At 40.0% G+C, this 25,749-nt stretch overlaps 1 protein-coding gene across 2 annotated transcripts in view; it reads left to right on the top strand.

The window, feature by feature from the left end:
• Positions 1–25,749, top strand: part of PIEZO2 (piezo type mechanosensitive ion channel component 2) — a 326,164-nt gene that overhangs the window by 189,879 nt on the left and 110,536 nt on the right. For both annotated transcript variants that reach the window (XM_032602873.1, XM_032602872.1), the window contains exons 7-8: positions 1,163–1,373; positions 2,627–2,840. In XM_032602873.1, the coding sequence (XP_032458764.1) occupies positions 1,163–1,373; positions 2,627–2,840 (425 nt within the window). The remainder of the gene's footprint in view (positions 1–1,162; positions 1,374–2,626; positions 2,841–25,749) is intronic.

The raw sequence follows: 25,749 nt of genomic DNA, 5'->3' as shown, positions 1-25,749 counted from the left end.
TTCAGGATGAAGCCTGTCAGCCTGGGGTGAATGCAAACAAAGTTTCATGTGTCTAAAACTGGCTCCTTTTGTCTTAAGGTGATGGTTTATATTTATAATTCCTTTAAAAAAATCTAATCCTTCCAGGATAAGATTGTAATTAGCCAAAACATTCTTATGTGTTCTTTAAAAACAAACAAAAAGACCCCACAAGATACCCAGTTTAAAATAATCCATGGGGAGGGGGAAGGGTAAGCGGGGACGAAGTGAGAGTGGCATGGACATATATACACTACCAAACGTAAAATAGATAGCTAGTGGGAAGCAGCCGCATAGCCCAGGGAGATCAGCTCGGTGCTTCGTGACCACCTAGAGGGGTGGGATGGGGAGTGTGGGAGGGAGGGAGATGCAGGAGGGAGGAGATATAGGGACATGTGTATATGTATGACTGATTCACTTTGTTATAAAGCAGAAACTAGCACACCATTGTAAAGCAATTATACTCCAATAAAGATGTTTAAAAAATAAAATAATCCATGGAAGTATGTATGTGTGCTGTACATGTGTTTCCTCCCTGAATCTCTAGTAATGGTCCTGAGGATCTGAATGGCCTGGGATTGGACTGGTGCATGATTCTCTAAAAGGATAAGATAGGAAGCGACTGTTTATTTAGCCAAGTAGCTGGGACCACTCATCCTCCCACGGGCAGGAAATCCTAAAATAGTGAACAAAGATAAACTCCAGAAAGAAAAGGGATTTCCTAAGCGCTGATTTGGCCCATCCTTTCCGTTTAAGCCATGGACACATTCATCAAACTTCCCATCACCTTGGTGGCAAACTCGGTAAATTTGAGGAACCATAAGCAGCTAACTTTATGAATGGACAGTTTCTTCTTCTGCCTGTAAAAAATGAGCTCATGTAGGTAAGATGAAATGCCGTTAGGGACCCTATGGTTAGCGATGCTTCCTGTTTACTTTTTCAGGAAAGATCAAAGTTCCTTGGGCTTTACACAGGGACAACCGGAGACCTGGGGGTGCTTAACGTGGTTGAGTGGTTGTCTGCAATTTTTCCTGATCTGTGAAATTCACCTCATTGACTAGCCCGTATATTGCAAACCATATAATCTGTTGGGTGGATAGGCAGAGTTCTGGACTGCAGTGTTTTCTGTTTTTCATTTATTTAGGCTGGAGGAGAAAAAATAGACCCAGAAGAGGCACTGATGTATGAAGAGGATTTAGAGGAAAGAGATGGTGTTGAAGGCGATTTGGAAGAAAGCACGAAATTAAAACTGTTCCGCAGGCTGGCCTCTGTGGCTTCCAAGCTTAAGGAGTTCATTGGCAACATGATAACCACCGCGGGGAAGGTGGTTGTGACGATTTTACTGGGTTCATCAGGTGAGGGTCTCCAACTCCTGGTGGAGCACAAGGAGGGAGCTGGCGAGTAATGAAAGGAAGGGTTGAAGAGAAAACAAAGAAGGAAGCAGTTCTGTTCCGTGGCACCAAAATCATAGCTGTAGCTTTTGTAAAATTGGCCACATGTACAAACACGCACATGTAGCTTTTCCTGTTCAGATCTAGGTTTTATGTTTTTCGATGGTTGCTGTTAACCTCTGTAAAGCAGTCTTCTTCCATAGCTGTTAGGTGACATCATTTTCTATGTGATGATCCGGACAACTGCTGTCCTCCCTCAGAGCCTGTGAATGGTGACCTGGGACAAGGGACAGTTTTCGTGGTCCCGTCCAGAGCCACACATGTGCTCTCTGACAGCTTTTCTGTTTACGTTGAGTCACTAGCAATCTTAATGTAACTCTCCGGGATAGACTATTTTTCTTCCAGAGTTAGATTGTAATCTTCCAGCACAGACGCTCACTTCCTCTCGCTGTTGGCTGCAGGCTGCTTGTTCCATAAAAACGTTATCTCCATCTTTGGCCCCTTCCCCGTTGCCCCAGAGGTACTGTGAACTTTATTCCATCCTGCTTCGGTGAAATTTCACGAGATGAAACAATTTAACTGTTTTTCCGTAGGAAAGTTAAAAAATGGAAAAGTGAATAGTATTTCTCAAGAAGTGTAACTCAGGATTTTGATGGGAAGTCATTGCTCCCCCCAGAGTTTTTAAATACCTGTAAAGGAATTACCCCGTTTTACATTTCCCCTTTTAGTGGTAGTGCAACTCAAATCTCATCAGGCAGGGCAAAGGTTTAGTGAGACTTAAGCTGCCACAGAGTGTGGTATTATGAATCCTAGTTAACAAACAAACAAAAGCAAATCATTATTTTAAAAAATTTATTGGGGAAAGTTAGAGTGCATGCAGTATTCCTGAAGAACTGGGGGAGAGTAGATAGATGGAAACAGGCAAGTAAATAAGCTAAATTCTACTGGTATGAAAAGTGGATGTTTGCGGGGCCCAAACGCCACAGGTAGGGTTTCTTCATCATCTGGTATTTCCCCATATTTACAAATTTCACTTTACACGTGACTTTTTTTCACGTTAAGAATAGCATTAATTCTGATTTTATCAATAAAGTGTGATGAATTGTACTAAAAGCATAGGAAGCAAATTCACGTCATCTCCAATAGTGACGTTTCCTGCGAGGCGCACGGTTTCTGCGTCTACGCGGTGTCTCACTCTAGCGTTTCTCCCTCCTCAGGAATGATGCTGCCCTCTCTGACCTCGTCCGTGTACTTCTTTGTGTTTTTGGGTCTGTGCACCTGGTGGTCTTGGTGCCGAACCTTCGACCCCTTGCTGTTCAGCTGTCTCTGTGTCCTGCTGGCTATCTTCACTGCGGGACACTTGATTGGACTGTACTTGTACCAGTTCCAGTTCTTCCAAGAAGCAGTCCCTCCCAACGACTACTATGCCAGGTAAGAGGAATCAGCTGCTAGACATTTCACAGTTCAGTAAGATAATCCGCGAGCCCTCGGGAGGGCCCCCTTATGACCCCGCCGGGCACTGTGCATCTGCTGGGGCTCTCCTGGATGCCCACTGCCGTGTCAAGCCAGGGTTTGGCAGGGATGGGGAAGCTGGCTCTGCCTTTAATGTATTGGCTGACACTGTCTAGAGTGAGGAGGTGTCGCTTCAGGTGGAGGTGCTGCTGGGACACGGCGGGGAGGGGAAGCTGCTCTTTGTAGCAAAGGACAGACACATGGTCTCAGCCATGGAAAGAGACCCAGGAAGAACATTTTACAGCAAAGGATAATAAGGACATGTCAGAGCATCAGCTGTAAGGAGTTCTCAAGGGCAAACAGAGGATGAACTGAGCATCATTTATCAGCATCATTAATCAAAAACAAATGATTATAAAAATGTAAAAGTAAAAATGCATGAGTCCATGATGTGTGTGTGTATATGAGAGAGAGAGACAGGGAGACAGAGAGAAATATCTAATTTGCTTCAGTTGTCAGTGATTACTGTCCCAAATTCTTACTATGAAATGGGAATTAAAGGTAAAGAACCCAGCATTTACTTCGACTTTTTAGAAGGAACTCCAGGCCATTCTCAGTTAATGAGGGAAAACTCTTCTTGACAGGATGACACCAGCTAATGAAAGGGAAAGGAATACTGGAATTAGAAAATTACCATTTATCAATCAATTTTTAATGAAATACTTAGATCTATTTACAAACTGAAACCATGACTTAAAGAGGTTGCTGGGATGAAGGCTGTTTGCAACAACGACGGAGTATAACCTCACTGATTATTATTTGCTAATTACAAAGGGAAAAGACCTTTGCAATGGTGGTCACCACCGTAACCAATTGATCCAAACTAACATTCCCAAGGTGGGATCCCTTGACATTTCAGACTTCTAGGCTTGATGCATTGTGGGGAATATGGCATCATATCATTAAACCTTTAGACCTAACTTTCGCTTTACAGGAAATATAAAGGATAGAAATATGATTTAAATGACTCCACAGGGAGAAAAGGGAACCCTCATACACTGTTGGTGGGAATGTAAATTGATACAGCCACTATGGAGAACAGTATGGAGGTTCCTTAAAAAACTAAAAATAGAACTACCATATGACCGAGGAATCCCACTACTGGGCACATATCCTGAGAAAACCATAATTCAAAAAGAGTCATGCACCAAACTGTTCATTGCAGCTCTATTTACAATAGCCAGGACATGGAAGCAACCTAAGTGTCCATCATCGGATGAATGGATAAAGAAGACGTGGCACATATATACAATGGAATATTACTCAGCCGTAAAAAGAAACGAAATTGAGTTATTTTTAGTGAGGTGGATGGACCTAGAGTCTGTCATACAGAGTGAAGTAAGTCAGAAAGAGAAAAACAAATACTGTATGCTAACATATATATATGGAATCTAAAAAAAATGGTTCTGAAGAACCTAGGGGCAGGACAGGAATAAAGATGCAGACCTACTAGAGAATAGACTTGAGGACATGGGGAGGGGGAAGGGTAAGCTGGGACAAAGTGAGAGAGTGGTAGTGTATATATGGACATACATACACTACCAAATGTAAAATAGCTAGTGGGAAGCAGTCGCATAGCACAGGGAGATCAGCTCGGTGCTTTGTGACCACCTAGGGGGGTGGGATAGGGCGGGTGGGATGGAGACGCAAGAGGGAAGAGATATGGGGATATATGCATATGTATAGCTGGTTCACTTTGTTATACAGCAGAAACTAACACACCATTGTAAAGCAATTATATTCCAATAAAAACATTTAAAAATAAATAAATGACTCCACAGGAAAGCGATCATCAAAGTCCAGAATGTACAACCTGTAAGGGAAACGATCTGGTCTCTTCAAAAATCAGTATCCTGAAAAAGAAATGTATGTGGAGGGAGTTGGGCAGGGACTGTTCTAGTTTAAAGAAGTGAGGAAACCTCGCAGACAGATGGGAAGCCTGACCCTGGATTACACCCTTGTTCAACGACAAATCTCTATGAGGCATTCTGAGGTTAAAAGGGGAAATTTCAATAGTCACTGGTTATTAGCTGACAGTATAGAATTCCTGTTAATTCTTAAGTGTGTGATTGTATGTGGATATCCAAGAAAATGTTGTTAATTTAGGACATACATGGTGAATTCTTTAGGGATGTCTGTGACTTCCTACTGGTTTAGCAACCATTGTGGGAGAGACCCACAGACCCACAGAGGGAGATAGAAAGAGAAGGAGAGCAAAATAAATAAAATGATCTAAACTAGGTGGTTGGCATGGGGTTATCCATTGTCCTATTTTAACTTTGATTTTTCTGTGGAAAAGTCCAGAATGGAAAGTTCCAGAAAAAAAGAAAGGGGAACGGAAGTGGCAGGAGAGAATTGTGGGTTTGGTGAGGACAGTGTGAGGATTCTCTCCATGCGCCCAGCGAGGTGGTGCAGGTGCTTTTTGTCTTCTTGTTGAAGTGAGATATCTGCATTTTAAAGGAACATGAATAATGTTATCACGCGGACAATAGAGATTTCATCCTTCTTCCAGGAGATCCTAAGATGGTTTTCATGTGACAGTAAATGTGAAGAAGCGGGGAGTGTGTGCACGTGTGTGTGTGTGACCCACTCTCCTTACTCACAGTACTTACAAGCTAGTTTGTGGCTATCTCTGTACAATGCTAAAAAAAAGTGAGTCAAGTCCTAAAACCACTTATAGTCAGATAAAAAAGATATACCCAACACACACACAAACACACACACACACAGAGTCTACCTAATTCTAAATCCAGTTTGCTTAACCTGGAGGTGTAACAAGCATGATTCCGTCTAAAAAGAGAAGAATGTTGCATAGACACAGAACACGGAGGAGACAAGACAATAACCTAGGTGCTTATTGATGGACTGATGGATAAAGAAAGCTTGGTATAAACATATAAGGAATATTACTTGGCCATAAAAAAGAAGGAAGTCCTGCCATTTGCAACAATGTGGGTGGACCTGGAGGGCATTATGCTGAGTGAAATAAGTCAGGCAGAGAAAGACAAAGACTGTATGATCTCACCCTATATGTGGAATCTAAACAAAAGTCAAACTTATAGAAACAGAGAGTGGAGTGGTGGTTGCCAGGGGCTGGGGGGTGAGGGAAATAGGGAGGGGTGGGTAAAAGGTACAAACTTTCAGGTATAAGATTAGTAAATTCTGAGGATCTATGAACGGCAGGTTAATCACACTGTATTGTAATAACATTGTATTGAAATTTGCTAGGAGAGTAGATCTTAAGCATTCTTACCAAGAAAAAAAAAAAAAGAAAGGAAAAGAAAAAGAGTAACTATGCGAGGTGATTGATTGTTAGTTAACTTGACTGAGGTACTACATTTCACAATGTATACTTATATCAAATCATCGTGCTGTCCACGTTAAATATATTACAATTTCACATGTCAGTTTTACCTCAATAAAGCTGGGAGGAAACTGCGAAGCTCTTTTTGTGGTATAGATTTACACAATATTTATTTTAGGCAAGAGTGAATAAATGCAAAATTTCAGTACAGACATTAGTTCTAGATTAAATGAATATTTCAGTTTCTTCTAGACATTTAATTTTTGGTTTATTGAACACATGTAGAAGAAAGTTTTGTACTTTTGGAAGGGCTGACTTTTAGGGGTGGTTTAATTGGAAACGTAAATATCTTCTGTGGGGCCTTAGTCTCCCCATACCCCCCAATTTAAGAATCTTTTCTGCTATCTAGAGACTGATGATAGGAAATACAAAGGATATTCAGAACCACTTTGAAAACACTTTTTCTGTACAGAATCAGGTAGTACTGTAAATATTTTTGACTTTGCAGGCCTACGGTCTCTGCCGTAATTCTTCCAAGAAGCTGTTTTATTGCAAAAGCAGCTCTGGATGAGATTTTAAAGAATGTGTGTGGCTGGGTTCCAGCAAAACTTCGTGGACACCGAACTTTGGATTTCAAACTATTTTCACATTTCATGAAATATTATTTTTCTTTTGATTTTTCCCAACCACTTAAAAATGTAAAAACCATTATTAGCTCACAAGTCCTATCCAAACAGGTGGTGAACCAGGCTTGCCAACATACGGTGTGGATAATAGCAGTCCTAATAGTGTAACAACTTACCATATTTATTTGCATTTGGATTGTCTCAAAATTATGACTGTAAGTTATTATAAACATTTTGAAGATAATTACCTTGAAAAAGTTTAAAAGCTTCATTGCTATAATCTCATAGAGTCATTAGAAGTTGGGTTGCTTATCAGAGTATAGATAGTTTGAGCTAAATAAACAATGCAATATACACACATTTATATATATATGTATATACGTGTATGTGCATGTATATATATATATCATATATACGTATATACACTGCCTTATTGTAGAGTCTTCCCCCCATTTACTTGGTGACAATAGGACATTGCCTTTTAGCCCTTCAAAGCTTGAAAATTTACATATTTTAAACAATAGCTTTTTCTTAAGGCATAATTTCAATGCATTGCTTTCCACCAATGAATTCTGAGTTGGAAGAAAACAAACTGGAAGCAAGCAGAAAGAAAAAGTCATTTTGTGTAGGCGTTTGTCCCAAATTTCATAACCACAGAGACTCCAGCTCATGTGTCCAGGTTCGGATGTGGCTTTCCTCAAAACAATCCAAGTTGTTTTTATCTTCTTGTAAGCTTTCAAATAGGCTTTTTGGTGAGAACATCTTTATTTTTAGAAATATTGAATTGATTTATCGTTAATATAATACATGCTTGTTGGTGATTATTTGGAAAAATATAATAAAGAATCAGGAAAAACACTTGAAAAAAATATAATCCTAACTCCCCAAAATACTGTTCATTTTTGGTCTGTATTCTTCCAGCATTTTTCCTATGCATATATGTGTTTTTTAAAAACAACCTTTGAATCGTGATGCACATGCTGTTTTATAACTTGCTTTATGCAAGTTCTGTATCTTCCCATGTTATGAAATGTTCTTCTAAAGTGTGATTTTCATAGCCTGCAAAGTGTTTGATTGTGTAGCTATCTTATAGTGTAGTCAGTCCCTGATTTCTGACCAGGGAGATTAGGATTACTCATTTTTGCCCTCTTGAGTGATGTTGTAATGAGCACCCAGGTTACTTGTAAATTTAGGTAAAACTCACGATGACCAAGAAGCAAACCCACGGTCCTCAGTTGTAAAGGAGCCTCCACGGGGCTGGTTAGTGCTCTGCCCTGCGGGAGGGTCTGGAGGTTTCCCTGGTCCTGGGCCCACACGATACTACTCCACTGGTCTGTACGCAGGTGTTGTGACCTCAAATCCCGCACCTGCATGGGGCACACCTCTGTGGGCTCGTGTTTTTCTAGAGTGACGTCTTCTTTCAGCCCAAGGGCCCCAAGAGATCATATGCTTCCTTCCAACTCCACCCGCGCCTGGGGGGAGTTTCTCCATCATTCTAGCCAGGGAAGCACATGGAGAAGGTGGGCAGGGACCAGCAATGGACGGGGTGAACTGGAGACCCGGGAGGACGTGGAGGAGGGGCAGGGAGGAGGGCTGCCTGGGGAGGAGAGTTAGTGATTCCCTCCCATTTGTGCACAGACCTGGCGTGACCATATTTTCCAAAACAAAATTCAGGGCTCTTTTTTGACAGTTATGAGCGTACCTATGGGAAGGTAAGGTGGAGTGAGAGTAGGATTCTGAAATGCTGGAGCGTATGGTTTTTTATGGTTATAACCATAAAAAATGTAGTGCCCCTTCTTGTGAAGTTGATCCAGCAAAATAAAGCTTTAAAATGAATCCACATAACTTATATAAGACAGATAACATACCACTCAACACAGTTTGTTTAATGGAATAGAGCCCAATCCCAACTTACTCTGGCAGGTCTCCCTAAGAAAAATGGCAGACTAAACAAAATTTGGCTTAGCTAGTCCCAAGGGTGGCCCCTTCCAAAGGTTTTGTGTTTCCTGGGGAATTTCTGTAGACAGGAAACCACCTTATATTTTGAAGGCAAGGATCAAGGTGTTGGGCTGGTGTTCAGAGTCCTCACCTGTGTTCCTCCTTGTGAGGTTGGCCAGACTGATGAAGCCACAAGTCCCAGCCAGCTTGTGTCCTGTGGGTTTTCTGCACTGAAAGTGCGGGAGGTGCACTGGGTGGAGGACGGGACAAAGGCAGGTGGACCTGACTTGCTCTGCAGTGTCCCTGAACGTGAGCAGAAATGCACTGAATACTGTAAACAAATGTCTACTCATCGATGACTTCACGAAAACCAGTTTTAACAGTTTGTCAGCTCACTGTTGACTGTTTCCTTGTGAAGGTGACACCACAAGCAATTCTGAGGTGAACTCATCTAAAAACAGCCCTGGACCAAAGGCACAGGGTCTTTGTTTTCTCACCTTCAATTATCTGGACAATACAGATGAAAGTTCTGATGTGGGCCAGGGTGGAGGGCTTGACAGGAGAGTCAAATGTCTACTGTTTTCTTATCATGACATAGAGAATGACGTAGCCCGTACATTTACTTCTCACCCCGAGTCGTGAATGTTTGTGCACGGTGGGCACTGAAATGGGTGTGTGACTGAATAACTCTAAGTCATGTGTTATCACCTCTTACTGGCTTTCATTACAACTCTGAACTTGCTCTACAACAGTCAGAGGAGTCACGGGTTGGATTTCTTTGCTCAAATTCATTTTGTCGTTTTGCTCCTTTTTTCACCTTAAGTTGTGCAATTTGAAAATGAACGAGAATTGTGGGAAGGAATAGGGGAGATTCTTGGGTCATTCCCTATGGAGGCAGCATTTTCTTTTAAATAAATACACAACGACTTGTCCTATGTTGCCCTTTCCACGTCCTATTTCAATAAATCACGATAAGAAAATGCATTATGTTTAGTGAAGGAAAACCCTATGTTTATTCCAGTGTTAAAACAATGTAAGAGAGAAAAAGCAAAGCCTCAGACTCCAGCATCACTGTTTAACTATTCTGTGTTTAACTATTCTGTGACAAATGAGGAAAATGTGAAAAAACAAACATGAAAAGTGCAGTAGTATTTATTATATTTACCCTATTTTTATACTAGTCATAAAAATGTCAATAATATGTCAGGAGTCATAACAGCCCTGATGCTGTATGTCTCTGGCTTCTAGTTTGGAGAAGCCAGTGGGTCCTCTAGAAAGTGACACAAGGCAGTCAGCCCTTGGGTGACGTTGGCTGCAGTTGACTTTGTAAGTGGCTGTCTAATCCAGGTTGTTTAAGCGTGTTTGCAGCCTCACCCAGGATGGCCACGGTGTTGCCTCTCATTAGAGCCATCTGAGCTTTGGTAACACAGACAGCACAGAAAGGCAAAACGGTTCTTAATGGAGGCCAGTTGGCAAGAACCTCATCTGAAAGCGGTCCAGTGTGGGGATAATTAATGTCAAGCGGGTCATCTTAATGATGAAGAATAAATGGACCCACTGGTTAACACTTTCTCTTTTTGTTACCGATGGCACCCCAGGTAATCAGTGGTTGTTTAATTTATCCAGTTGGTAGGTGACGTTAACAGTAACCAAACTTTTGGTTTCCTTTTGGAAAGATTCTTATGATTAAGTGACAGGTATTAGACCCAGTTCATTTGTGCTCATCTAAAAGGCAAAAAATAGGAGCCAAGAGACATGAATTGACTTTCCACAGATAAATGGAAAATCGGTAGAAAGTAAACACTTGAACCCCTGAGTCCATTTGGGCGATTCCGCACAACCTCATGGTCACCTGGGGCCATAATTGGGTGTGGTGTTGACCCAGGATCCCAGGGTGACACCTGGCATTGTGTACAAAGCAGCTACTGCCTCTCACCAGGCAGACGACCCTTGGCACTGGACGTCTGTCCAACCAGAACCTGAAACCTCCCAACCTGGCCTTCCAGAATTCCAGCCTTGACTACCTGTGTCTCACCTTTGCTGTTGAGGGCGTCTACCCAGACAGGAAGGGTCTCTGTCTGGTTTTCAGGGAGGATCCGCCCTGTCCTCTGTGGGACCTGGGTGCCCTGGCTGACCTGACAGGTCAGGCTCATTCTGGAGCCTTCATTTCTGCAGAGCAGCTCACCTGCACAGGTCACCATAGGTCAGGACCTTCTGCCCAAGTGCTGTCCCTGCTCTCAAGGATAAATTGGGGTCCAGTGAACCTTGCCAAGTAAAAAAATGACTCATTTTACATTTAGTCTATCAAAATATGAAGAGGAATAGAGATTAGGCATAGTTGGCGGTTGTATTTTTTCTAAATTTGCTCCAAATGATTAGTATTAATGAGCATATTACAAATTATCTCTGGACGGTAGATTTAGGTGCTTTCAACCTTAAAAATTAATAGCAAATTAAAGATGGTAGAATTTCTTGTGGTGGGAAGAAGGACTATTCCTTCAAGTTAAGATAACAGCTGATGAAAAATTAAAGTGGTCTTTTGAGAAAGGGCATTTTGGAACAAAACAATTATTTTGCTATCAAATGTTTATTGGAAAGTGTGATCATCTTGTTTATTAGAGCTAAGATTCTTATTCATGGTCTGGATTTTAATTCAATGCAGTAACACCTCATTAATTTTTTACACTGTAGATAAGCCAATTTGGCTGACTTGCAAAGTATTTTGAGGATAAATATACTGAATGATGTTACCTCATAACCGCTTGGCTTTCTGAAGTTCAGAATGTTACTTATGCAGTAACTTCAGCTGTTGTTATCTTCATTTTAGTTCTAAGCAACTCTGACTCAAGGATAAGAGATTAGCTCTGGAAATGGGAACCAAGAGGCATTGATTTTTCTCTTCAGAGTTTCTTCTAAAGAAGCTTTTTTCTGAGAAAATTTGACAAAGGTTTTCATAAACTTGCTAGTTACTCATTTTTGGTGGAAGTAGTATAATTGTTTTTCTTAACAGCCTTCATGAGGTATAATTGATATGAAATAAACTGCATATATTTAAAGGATACAATTTGATCAGTTTTGACATAAACATACCTGTGAAACCATCACCACGATCAAGGTAATGAACACACCCATCCATCCCAAGAGTTTCCTCATCACCCCCCCCATTTTTTAATATATGTTAACTTTAAAGATTATTTACTTATTAAAAAATAATTTTGGCCGCACCCCACGGCATGTGGGACCTTAGTTCCCCGACCAGGGATTGAACCCGCACCCCCTGCATGGGAAGGTGGTGTCTTAACCACTGGACCACCAGGGAAGTCCCTTCTCATCCCCTTTTAATCTCTCCTGCCCTCAGCCTCCTCCCATCCCATCTCCAGGTAACCACTGATGGCTATCTCTAACTCGATTAGATTACATTTTCTAGGATTTTATATAAATGGAATCATACAGTATATACTTTTTAATGTTACTATTGTTATTATTATTGTTGATATTATTATTAGCCTGGGTTGGGGTGGGAGGCAGGTCTGATTTCTTTCCCCGTGCCTAGTTGTTTTGAGATTTAGCCATGTTGCAGTGTAAGGATTCATTTCTTTTTCATCCTCTCTTAGTATAGTCAATCTTCTTAAATTTCAGGCATTCTAATTGTTGTGTAGAGGCAATTCATTGCGGTTTTAATTTAATGCATTTCCCTAATGACTAGTGAGGCTGAGAATTTTTTCATGAGCTGATTTTATGCTCATATATCTTTTTGATGAAGTGTCTGTTAAAATACTTTACCCATTTTTAAAAATCATCTTTGTTTTCTTACAATTGTGTTCTGAGAGTTGTTTAGAAAATCAGGATACAAATCATTTATCAGATATATATTTTCCCAAATATTTCCCCAGCCTATGGACTATCGTTCTCTTACTAGTGTCTTTGCAAGAGCTGAGTTGTTAGTTTTGATGAAGTGCACTTCATAGTCATTCTTTTTTCAATCACGCTTCTGGTGTGGTAGTTAAGAAATATTTGCAAAGCCCAAATTCACAGAGGTTTCTTTTTTGTTCTCTTCTAGAAGTTTTAGTTTGTTTTGTCTTTGATGTCAAATAGTTCAGAATCGTTTTTTGAAATGACTGTCCTTTCTTTTGCACCTGTTAAAAATCAAGTGTCCATGTGCATGTGGTTGGGTTTTTATATAGACTATTCTGTACCATTGATCTACTCATCTTTATGACACTGTCTTGATTACCTGTAGCTTGATAATAAGTCTTGAACTTAAGTAATGTTAGTCTTTCTTTTTTTTACATTTGAAGTTGTTTAGGCTATTCTAAGCCCTTTATGTTTCCATGTGAATTTTAAATCACTTTGTCAGTGTCTACAGCAAAGCCTGCTGGGATTTTGTTTGGGATTGTATTGAATCTGTATGACGGTTTGGGTAGCATCAAGTCTTCTGATACATGAATATGGTATATCTCTCCATTTATTTAGGTTTTCAAATTTCTCTCAGCAGTACTTTTAAATTTTTAATCATAGGTATTACACATCTATTGTCAGAGTTATCCCTTAAGTATTTAATAATTTTAATGCCTTTGTAAATGGTAGTTTTTATTTCTGATTTTTACACATAGTACATAAAAATACAATTAATTTTTGTAAACTGATCTTGTATTCTGACACCATACCAAACACGTGTATTGATTCTACAAGATCTTTTATAGATTCCATCATGTTTTCTACATAGATGGCCATGTCATCTATGAATAAAAATATTTTACCTTCATTCTTTTCTATCTGGATATCTTTTACTTCTTTTCCTTTTCTTATCACACTTGCTAAAACTCCAGTTCAGTGTTGAATTAATAAGGAAGAATGGTTATTCTGTCATGTTCTCCCCTTTGGGGAAAAGCCTTTGGTTTTTCATCATTAAGTATGATATTGGTTGTAGGTTTTTCATAGGTATAGGTTTTTCATAGTTATTTTTATTAGGTTGACAGAAATCCCCATCTATTCTTAGTCTGCTGAGTTTTAATCCACAATTGATATTAAATTTTGTCAAATGCTTTTTGTGTATCTATTGAGATCTTTTTTATTCTTTTCTAGTGTGTTAATATGGTGAATTGATTTTTTATTATTAAACCACCCTGGTATTCCTAGGATAAATTTCATTTGGTCAAGGGATATTACCCTTTTTATATATTGTTAAGTTTGAATTGATAAAATTTTGTTTAGAATTCTCTCATCTGTGTTCATAATAGATAATGGCTAGTAGCTTTCTTTCATTGGGTTGTCATTGGTTTTGGTATGGAGTAGTGATTCAGGTATTTCAAATATTTCCTGCAAGAGTTGTTTTACAATTTGTATTATTTCTTCTTTAAGTTTTTGAAAGAATTCACTTGTGAAGCTATATGAGCTTGAAGTTTTCTTTATGGGAAAGTTTTTAAGCACAAATTCAATTTCTTTAATAAACATAAGACTTCTCAGGTTATTTCTACTTGAATGAGTTTCGGTAATTTGTGTCTTTCAAGGAATTTGCCTTTGCATGGAAGATGTCAAATTTATTGGCATAATGTTGTCAATAATATTTACTTATTTCCTTTTGAATATCTGTAGAATCAGTAATGGTGTTATTTAATTTATTCCAGAGATTAGTAATTTGTACCTTCTTTATTTTTTTTCCTGTTCAGTCCAGCTAAAGGTTATCAATTTATCGTCTTCTCAAAGAATTAGGCCTTGTTTTTCTCTGTTGATTGATTTCAGCTCAGATTTAATTTCCTTTCTCTTCTTCCTTTGTGTTTATTTGACTCAATTAAATTAAATTAAAATTTGGATTTAATTTACTCTTCTTTTTATGTCTCTTTTCTGTCATTATTCTAAAGGAGGAAATTGAAGTCATTGATTTGAGCTCTTCTTTTCTAATATAGGTGTTTAGAAACAATTCAATTTAAGTCTAAATTTCCACTTAAATACTACATTAGTAGCATCCTACAAATTTTGAGATGGTATGTTTCATTTTTAATTCAGTTCAAAATATGTTTTAATTTCCACTTGAGTTTCCTCTTTGATCCATTGGCTATTTATATATGTATTTGGTTTCCAAACATTTGGGAATTTTCCAGAGATATTTCTCTTTGGATTTAATTTAATTCTGTTATTGTCAGAGAATATCATTTGTGCTGTAGTCCAGAATGTGGTCTATTTTGGTTAATGTTCCATGTGGTCTTGAAAGAATAATTTTTTTTAATGAATTTGCCTTTTAAATCATGTAGAAAATTTCAAAAGTGGATTTAAAAACCAAAATTACAATACTACTAGCTTTTATAATTGCCCTTTTACTTACCTTTACTGAGGTCTTTATTTCTTCATGTTACTGTCTAGTGTCCTTTTATTTCACTTGCAGGACTCCCTTCAGCGTTTCTTTGCAGGGCAGATCTTGTGGTCATAAACTCCCTCAACTTTTGTTTATCTGGGAATGCCTTAATTTCTCCTGCATTTTTGAAGGATGGTTTTGCCAGATATAGAATTCTTGGTTGACAGCTGTTTTCTTTTAGTACTCTGAATATATCAGGCCACTGCCTTCTGGACTCCAAAGTTTCTGATGAGAAATTAGCTGATAATCTGACTGAGGATTACATGTATGTGACAAATTGCTTCTCTGTTGCTGCTTTCAAGATTCTTTCTTTGACTTTCAATAGTTTGATTATAATATGTCTCAATGGGCATCTTTTTGAGTTTATAAGCTTCTTGAAGATTCATGTCTTTCATTGCTTTTGGGAAATTTTCAGCCATTATTTCTTCAAATATTCTTTCTGCCCCTTTCCCTTTCTCTTCCCCTTCTGGGACTCCTCATAATGCATTTGTTGGTCTACTGGGTGGTGTCCCACAGGTCTCTTAGGCTCTGTTCACTTTACTTCATTCTTTTTTATAAATTTAGTTATTTTATTTTTGGCTGCATTGGGTCTTCGTTGCTGTGCAAGGGCTTTCTCCAGTTGCAGCAAGCAGAGGCTACTCCTCGTTGCAGTGCGTGGGCTTCTCATTGCAGTGGCTTCTCTTGTTGTGGAGCACGGGCTCTAGGTGCGTGGGCTTCAGTAGTTGTGGCACACGGGCTCAGTAGTTGTGACTCGTGGGCTCCAGAGTGCAGGCTCAGTAGTTGTGGCACATGGGCTTAGTTGCTCAGCGGCATGTGGGATCTTCCCGGACCAGGGCTCGAACCCATGTCCCCTGCATTGGCAGGCAGATTCTTAACCACTGCGCCACCAGGGAAGCCCTCTGTTTTCTTTTTGTTCCTCAGACTCGATAATTTTGACTGTCCTATCAAGTTCACCGATTCTTTCTTCTGCTTCCTCAAATCTACTTTCGAATCTCTCTAGTCTATTTTCATCTCAGTTATTGTACTTTGCAGCTCCAGAATTTATTTTTGGTTTCTATTTTTATAATTTCTCTTCATTGATATTATCATTTTGTTCAAACATTTTCTTGCCTTTGTCCATGTCTTTGTTTGTCTCTTTGAGCATCTTTAAGACAATTTTATAAAAGTCTTTGTCTAGTAAGTCCAGTGACTGCACATCTTCAGGTATGGTTTCTGTTTATAATTTCTTTTCCTTTGACTAGGTCATATTTACCTGATTTTTTTGTATACCTTATGATATTTTGTTGAAAACTGGACATTTGAATTTTATAATGTATTAACTCTGGAAATCAGACCCAGGGTTTGCCTCAGTTTTTAAAAAATTGTTGTAGAGTCTTGACTGGGGATCAACCTGAAGTGAAAGCTTAAGGTCTTCCCTTTTCTTTTTTGAGTCTACATCTTTTCCTGGGCATTTATGACAGTTTTCTGAATTCCTCCATATACATGGTTGTTCTCGAATGTGCCCCCCAACCCCACCAAAAAAAAAAACAAAAGATGTGGCTCCTTTAAGTCCCCTGGAAGCTGTTTCAGTCAGTTGAAACAATGATGACCAGCTTTTGTACCTGCACTTCAGTCACCATAAGCAGCAATCTGTAATTCAAATACAAACCCCAGTATTTGGAGGACAAGGTGCTTATTGCCCACCCCAGCTCCACCAAGCCACACCATGAATGCAGGTTGCCATTCCCACTGCTGCCTCTCATGGGGCTGGAGCATGGGGAGTGGGGACCTGTTGCCACACTGAAGGCTGAATTTGACCAATATTAACTGTAATTTTCCAGCCAAGCTTTTCTCTGGAAACGTCAAGCCTTTAAGTAAACTCCAGAGTTCCAAAATAGTTACTTTAGATAGTTTCTGCAGGTACAATTGTTGTCTGGATCAGAAGACAGATCCTGGTGCTTTCTATTCCATCATCTTCCTTGTTGTCCAATCTCTGCCTTTTAATTGGAGATATTTAAATCGCTTACATTTAATATAACTATTAATATTTTTAAGTTGAGATCTGTCATCTCTATTTTCTTCTATTTTCCTATTTATTCTTTCTTCCTCTTTTTATCTATATAAATTAAAATTTCTTATGATTCCATTTTACCTCTTTTGTTGACTTAGTAGTCAACTCTTTGTTTTGGTAAATTGATGGTTGCTTTAGGGCATCAATAATTCAAATTTAAGTGATATTATACTACCTTTGTATAATATAAGAACTGTTCAATGATAAAATGCAATCTCTCCCTTCCTAGAATTTGTACCATTGTTATCATACATTTTACTTTTATACTACACTATTATTATATTTGTTTAAAGGGGTCAATTATATTTTAAGTGTTTTTAATTAATTAAAAATTCATATTTACTCAGTTATTATTATTTCTCATGTTCTTCCACATGTCCACATTTCCATCTTTATTATTTTTCTTCTGTGTAAAAGAATTTTTTTCACTTTTTTTTTTGTAGTGCAAGTCTACTGGTGATACTTTTGCTGGATATAAAATTCTAGGGTAACAACTTTTATTTCACTACCTGAAAGATGTTGCCACACTGTCTTCTCACTTGCACTGTGTCTGACAAGAAATGTGAAGTTCTTATTATTGTTATTAATGAAAACGTGTTGTGCTCACCTTCCTGATAACTGCTTCCCTGAATTAAAAAAAAAAAGAAAAAGAAACAAACAAACAAACAAAAAAACCAGTTCTAACATCCATTCCATGATTCATTGGGTTTGGAGCTGGTTAACATGACCACTAAGCCAGGATTTCACTCTTCTAAACCTTTTAACCCCATCCACACTAACATGCATGACATAAAAGAGTGAATTGTATATTAATTTTATTTCTATGACAGCAAACATAAATAAAAATTGTTTTAGGGAAAATAGACAATTTTTTATTAGACATTTATTGATGGAAGAGGATTTTTTTCACAAAGATAACCTTTGTCTTTCTTTAAAACTACTTTTAGCTATATTTCCATGATACATGTTCATTAAAATATATTTGTGTTTCCCTAAAATAGAAAATTCCCAAGAATGGTCCATTCAGCTTATAATTTTTGTTGGACCACATTACAAGGACACTTTGTAGAAAGTTGTGGCCATTTCCTATGACATGAACCTGAGAAACTTAGGACTTTATTCCAGAAAAACATAGAAACATTTTTACCTGGACTTACAGGGAGAAGATCTGGGTTTTAGCTAGTCTTCTGCCAATTGTTTCCTTTTCTAGATATGTTTGCTTCTTCCTTGAATAACTTTAGTTTAGTTACAACTTTTCTTACAGAAGATTTCTTGCTTTCCCCTGTTCAAGCATTTCTCCATAAATGGATTATCCAGTCTTTTTCCTTCTATTTCTCTGACCTTTCTGGCACTATATGAAACTCCTTGGTCATTAGCTTGCAGGTTTCTCTTTAGCGCTCTTCATATAAATTAAGATGTAAGAGCAGACAATCAGCTACTCTCTTGGAGAGTGAGATACCCTCCTGTGGGGTCAGTGAGGTGCTCCTGTGCCCTTCAGAGGTAACTCCTGCTGCTCTTGATGCTCAGGAAGAGGTGGTGCAAGTCATCTCTCTGCACCCACCATCTAGGCAAAGCAGTTCTACAGGAGGAAAAGCTTGACAACCACTTTCCTGTGGGTGAACATGTCAGAGCACATTCTCTAACAGCGTTCCACCGTATTTGAGTAGTATTCCTGCTAGCGTGGGTGCTCTGTGATGACAGGGTTAGTATCTTATTTACCTGCATATCCTCAGCACTAACTGTAGTGCCCAAAAGACTCAGGACTCAGCACATAAAAGGACAAATTTAATAAGTGTGTCCTATAGTAGAACTTTCTGATGATTAATACCCCTTCCTTAGGGATTCCTGATACTGTTGGGGTTTTCTTATTTTACCACTTACTTCACCTGAGAAATGGGGTGGTGTGATTTGACACCAGCAGACCTGGATACATAAGCCCCACCACTTAACTACCTTTTGATTCATTTGTACCTCAAATCTGCATGTATAATGGAACCAAAAGCAGATCCCCACCAGAGCTGGCCTAAGACATTCAACATAGTACCTGATTCATCGGAGGAATTGTGTGCTTGGCATGGGTCTCCTTCTCTCTGCTTTTGTAACTTCATTCGTTATTAACTATGTAGGGCTTTAAAATGAGGTATTTAAGTCCATGTTTACATTATAGCTACTTAGGGAAAGTTATATTTGTGGGTAATAGAAGTGCCCACATTTTCTGGGGTTTTTTCTTATGCTCCCAGCATGGAAGGCTGCAGGGCTTAGGGGCTGAGCTTGGTTTTGTCATAAGAAGCTGTGCAGGATGACCAACTGGTCCTGGGAGTCCTGGTTCTGACTCATTTCTCACAGTGCTCTCAGAGGTGAAAATATGTTCAGGCACGGGAAGTAGACCATAAATCTACAACATTCAGAGAATATAAATGTTCTCTTATGAACTCAAGATGTGACATCAGAGAAGGGTAGAGGGCCTTAAACAGTGAAATGGGAAGGACCTTCCACATGACCTCAATGTTTCCATCAACTATCCCTGTTCTGAAGACAGCACACCTTGTACCTGGTGCAAAATTGTCCATGGACAGAATGCTTTTATTAGAAGGCAGCGTTCTGCACATGTAGGGTTAAGCCCAATTACAGCAAACTGGCAGACTGTTAAGACACACATGTGCCAAAAAGGACTTCAAAGCCGTGATACAGAGCCCAGGGGACTCAATGTAAAGTTTTTCCAAGCTTAAGAAAACAATGTTGTACGGAAATGGTCAGATTCCAATTTCTCAAAAGTGTCTATGAGTTTGGCATGGAAACGTGTTTAAAGTATAAGTAAGAAACTAATGAAAAAAGACGTTAAACATTGGCTGTGTTTTTCATATGATGCAATGCAGGGGGAAAGGGGGTTGGAAGCCAGAGTAGCAAGAACTCATGTGTAAAAGCAGTCTGTCCTCACCCAGATGGGGCTCCGTATGGGCCGGAGAGCATCTTGCTGGGAGGATCACTTAGAGGTAGATTCAGTCTCCTTCCAGCGAAGACATTTGTCTAAATTTGAGGAAATTCCTTAAAGGGGCTGGAAACACAGACCTCCCTTTCTGTGGACATCTGACTGGCCTTGCCTTTTTCACAACTTGTCCTTGCTTTTATTCATGTGTAAAACTGATTCTGTTTTGCCCCCTGCCAGCAGTTAGACTTTTGGCCTTTCCTGGTACTCGCTGCACCGTGGAGTTTTGGATCAGGAGGAGATTCTGACTCCCTCTGCTGGCGGCTCTCGAGCTGTCTTGCTGGCCCAACGTTCTCAAGGATGGTCCCCCACACACACCAGCTCTGCCACCTTGACCCTGTAATGCTGGGGCATTCTGCGGGCAGATGTATCAGAAGGTAGGGGTGGAGGATGAGAGCAGACAAGGCGGGTGCAGTTGAAAAGGTGACCCCAGGAGTTTCTGTTTTGCCCGCTTTGAGGGAACTTCTTTTTCTCCTTGAGGATCACTGAATCCACAGACTCTCCCCATTCTAGACTTGATAAGTCATAAGAGCAAAGACAGTGAAGGCTGTTGAAATGAAACCCACCAGAAGCATCAAGTCTGTGTCCCATTACGTCCAGAACAAGACTGCAGCTCACCTCATTCACATTCTCCTTGACTTAGAAAGTAATTGTGGGCCATTCTTTGCAAAGCATATTTCTCAGTCTAATACAAGAGACATACAGATTGTGGGTGTGTAAGAGTGCACATGTATGAAACAACAGAAGAACCTATGTTTTGCAGGAACCAGTCTACTATTGTCAGTATCCTCAGTGGCCTTCTTCTCTTTCCTTTGATCCCATTACCAGGATGAAGGAAAGAGATTTTTCTTGGTGAATAACCTAATATTAATAACACAATGTTGTACATTTTGCACACCCTCCCTGCCACTCACCCAGACTCTCCCAACCTGTGCCAAATACTCCCACCCTGGAAGAGCTTCGTTCCCTGAGGGGGACTGTGCTTCTAGTACATCTTAAGAAGGACATCATTTACTCTTCTTTGCCAGCAATAACAATATAGTATTAATTAAAAAGCTGTGACTCTGGCATAAACCACATTCATGTCATACTTCATAGTAATAACAACAGTAGCCGTAGAAGCCAGAATTTATTGAGCAGCTGTTACATGCCGAATTCTGTGGTATTGCTTTATGTGCATTATATCATATACCTCCTTACCTCTGTCTTGTCATTAGCCACATAGATTTGCCATAATGAAACTGAAAAACAAGCCTGCTAGGATGAAGCTGATCTCCAGGTAACTTACCTGCCTGTCAGAACAAAATTCAACACCCTTTAAAGGAGAACATCACAATCTAGACACTTAATGTGACAATTACAACGTCCAGCATCCAGTTGAAAATTATTAGACATATGCAAAACAAGAAAAAAATCAATCAATGAAAATTGACCTAGAAATGGCAGACTCTTTGAAGCAGCTCTTTTTTTTTAACATCTTTATTGGAGTATAATTGCTTTACAATGTTGTGTTAGTTTCTGCTGTATAACAAAGTGAATCAGCTGTATGTATACATATATCCCCATATCTCCTCCCTCTTCTGCCTCCCTCCCACCCTCCCTATCCCACCCCTCTAGGTGGCCACAAAGCACCAAGCTGATTTCCCTGTGGTGTGCAGCTGCTTCCCGCTAGCTATCTATTTTACATTTGGTAGTGTATATACGTCCATGCCACTCTCTCACTTCGTCCCAGCTTACCCTTCCCCCTCCCCGTGTCCTCAAGTCCATCTCTACATCTGCGTCTTTATTCCTGTCCTGCCCTTTTAATTATTTTCAAGATTAAAGAATACAAACATCATGAAGACAAAAACAGAATCTATAAAAAAGAATTGATGGACCAAAAGAACAGATGGAAGTGAGAGCAGTGGGAAAAAAATACTGTAACTGAAATTTAAAATTCACTAAATGGGCTTAAGAGCAAATTAGACACCACAGAAGAAAAGACCAGTGAACTTAAATATAGGATCTTAGAAGGTATCCAAATTGAAGCACAGAGAGAAAGGAGATTGAAAAATAATAATAATAAACAGAACCACAGTGACCTGTAGGATAATTTCAAAAGGTTTAACATAAGTGTAGTTGGAGTCTTAGAAATGTGTGAATACAAAAAAATATTTTAAGAAATAATGGCCAAATGTTTCCCTAATTTGATGAAAAATATAAACCCATAGATCCAAGAAATTCAATCTAAACAAACAACAAAGAAAACCACACCAAGTCACAATATAATTAAATTTTGAATAACAGTGATAGAGAAAAATAGTAAAAGCATCACAATAAAAAGTACATTATGTTCAAGGGAATGAGAATAAGAATTATCACAGACTACTCACCAGAGATGATGCCAGTCGAAAGACAAGAGGACAACATCTTTCAGGTTCTGCTGAAAGAAAGAGAAAAAAAATCAAGGTATAATTTTATATCCAAGGGTATAGGTGGAAGAAATAAAGGTCAAATAAAGACATTCTCAGATGAAAACAGGGTATGTGGGTATATGGCCAAAAATATTGAAAGCGGGGTCTTGAAAAGGTATTTGTGCATCCATGTTCATGGCAACGTTATTGATAATAGCCAAAAGGTGAAAGTCTCCATCCTTGGAGAAATGGATAAACAAAATATGGTCTATCCATACAATGGAATATTATTCAGCCTTAAAAAGGAAGGACATTCTGATACCTGCTACCACGTGAATGAACCTTGAGAACATTATGCTGTATGAAATAAACCAGTCACTAAAGAACAAATACTGTGTGATTCCACTTATAGTCTCTAAGGTATGCAGAGTAATCGTCTTTATGGAGACATAAAGTAGGATGGTGGTGGCCTCGAGCTGAGGGAGAGAGAGGGGTGAGGGTTTAGTGTTTAATGGGGACGAGGTTTAGTTTTGCAAGATGACAAGTTTGGGGATTGGTTGTACAGCAATGTTGATGTAGTTAGTACCCCTTCGCTGTACACTTAAAAATGTAAGATGTAAACTTTGTGTTATGTGGATTTTACCACAATTAAATGTTTTAAAGTGGGGTGTTATTTTCAGTATTATGTATTTCTTGCGAATGGCTGGGTTTCTGTATTACCGGAGACTGAGCAGATGTGGTCTGGAGTGAACCTGAAAACAAGTGGAGGTTTTGTGAATCTGCCAACATGTGCAAGTAGAAACAAATACGCAACCAAGTCATAGCCACCATGTGCTGCCAAATGTTAGGAGTGCTTTGGAAGGAGAGAAAAATCGCAAAGCAAGTGCTCCACAGGAGGTGGAGAAACAGCTGTGCTCCCTGCCAGAGGAGGAGTGGAAGTGATGTGACGAGAGACCCTTCCTGTAGCTGCGGTGCCCACCTTTATCAAAAAGCTTTGGAGTGAAGTGCAGTTGTAGGATCTTGAAGGAATCATTCAGGCTGCTCCATATTTTGTGCCTATTTGATGTTTAAATATTTTATTGCTTCCTAATTATAAACCTGGACTCTCAGGCTTTTTAAAAAAGTGTTTTTTCTGGGGACTTCCCTGGCGACCCAGTGGTTAAGACTCCATGCTTCCACTGCAGGGGACGCGGGTTCAAGCCCTGGTCAGGGAACTAGGATCCCGCATGCTGAGCAGCACGGCCAAAAAAAAAAAAAAAAAAAGTGTTTTTTCTTAACCATATACATGTATTGATTGATCCATCGTGAAGGTAAAGTTCGAGATTCTTTTTGGCGGCCCGTACAGAACAGAAATAACTCTCTGTAATACAGGGCCCAAGCAGACTTCAGTAAGTTACAGTGTTCTCTGGTGCCTTGTTCTGCTCTTATTCTGTGTTCTTATTTCCCAGACCGAACACACTGAAATCATGGATGTTGGGGTTCTTTATGGACAATGTCTTCCCATCCATTCTTTTTCTTCTTCAAAAGCAAGAACTTGGCCACCCTTTAGTCTCTGTTCCTGCTAGGACTGCAGACACCTGCTCTCACTTCATGGTATAACTTTATCCTAGTGTTTTTAATTCAGTTAAATAAGCTCATCCCTTTAAAGCCTGCTCTATACTAGGCATGGCCATCAAGGCAAGATGACAGGACCCAAGTCCTTTTTTTGAAGAAATTAGAATCAAACTGGACAGAGAAACAAGCACATAAACGTAATAGAATAAAAACTATGACTACAGATAACGATTGCCGTGGATGCACGGTGCAGGGTAAATCTATTTCAATCAGGAAAAATCGTACGAGGCTTCCTGGAGATGGTGGCAAGGGAGCCAGGCCTTGATGCTGTCGAGAGTGCCCAAAACAACGTAGGGAGTATTAACATAGGGGTCAGGTTTAGACTCTCAGTTGACATTGACTGTAAAGAAAATCTGGACTCAGGATGAAGAGCTGGTGCCTGCGGCCATACCCAGTTGTCGTAATCAACATCAGGGCCCCGACTGTAGTCCTGGCTGTAATCCAATCCCACCTTCCTGGACTGCTGGTATCCTGGTGACCCCTGCAGTACTGGATGGTTGGGGTACCTAGAAGGGACCCACTGATACGCCTGTATTATGGAGTGTGGTTGTCCTGAGAGACAGCCTACTCTGTGCAGCCATGCCTGGCCTGCTGGACTGGATTTGCGTTACCAAGGAATCGGCGGGGTTCCCGGGGTCCTACCCCCCTCATCCGTGACCTCAGAAGAATCACAGCTACCTCAAAGAACCAGACAAATCAATAAATAGCAAAACCAAAGGGCCTGAGATTTTATGGCAAATCCCAAATGGTCCAGTGAGGCTCAAGTCGTGGTGTCTGGGATCAGGGAGAGGAGGCGGGGGGACACTCAGCTGGGCCATGGGGTTATTCTCCAGGTGGTGGAGGACAGGAAAGAAGGAGACGAAAGTGACGTGCTGAACCCGAGCGCTCTGACGGTAACTCTGGCGACGGTCCCAACGCGGAGGAGGGAGAAACAGAGACCATCATTCGGATTGCCATTGCCCAGGAGGAGATATGGAGAGCTGCCCTGTGGACAAGGATGCTGGTCATGAGATAGAGAGCTGAGCACAGGCCAGGCGCCCACGCAGGAGCACATGCTGGCTCCAATGGGTCTCTGCTGGGAGTGGACCATGACTCGGGACCTGTCTCCAGCCGTCCTCTGAGAAGTGGAAGAGGTGTGAGGTCTTAAGATTCGTCCACATGCTTGCACCCGTCCCCACCCCCTCTCCTGTTAGGTTCCGTAAGGAACTGAGGGTCCAGAGACGGTGAGCCGCCCACCACATGCATCTGTGTCCGTCACCGCTAGAACTGGGCTAAAGGGATCTTCCAAATGCATAGAAGAGAAGATCTTTATCTTTCTGCCTGTAAATAAGCAATAAATGGAATGCATTTCTCCATAGTCGTGTCCCTGTAACTTCTCAGGCAAAGAGACATTTCAGTGGAGAGATTTAAGATAGTCGTTTTTAAGTTCTTTTAGCGATGGATACATTTTAACAATGTAGATATCCTTATTCAATCAGTTTGGACCAGGACCACTGTGAAGACACTAATGGTTAGTGGGAATCATCATAGAAGGAAGTCTATAAATATCCGATGATGCGTCAATA

The sequence above is a fragment of the Phocoena sinus genome, chromosome 14 (assembly GCF_008692025.1).
Source record: "Phocoena sinus isolate mPhoSin1 chromosome 14, mPhoSin1.pri, whole genome shotgun sequence".
Lineage (NCBI taxonomy): Eukaryota > Metazoa > Chordata > Mammalia > Artiodactyla > Phocoenidae > Phocoena > Phocoena sinus.
Note: the sequence above shows the minus strand (reverse complement) of the source record. Positions and strands in the feature narration are given on the sequence as shown.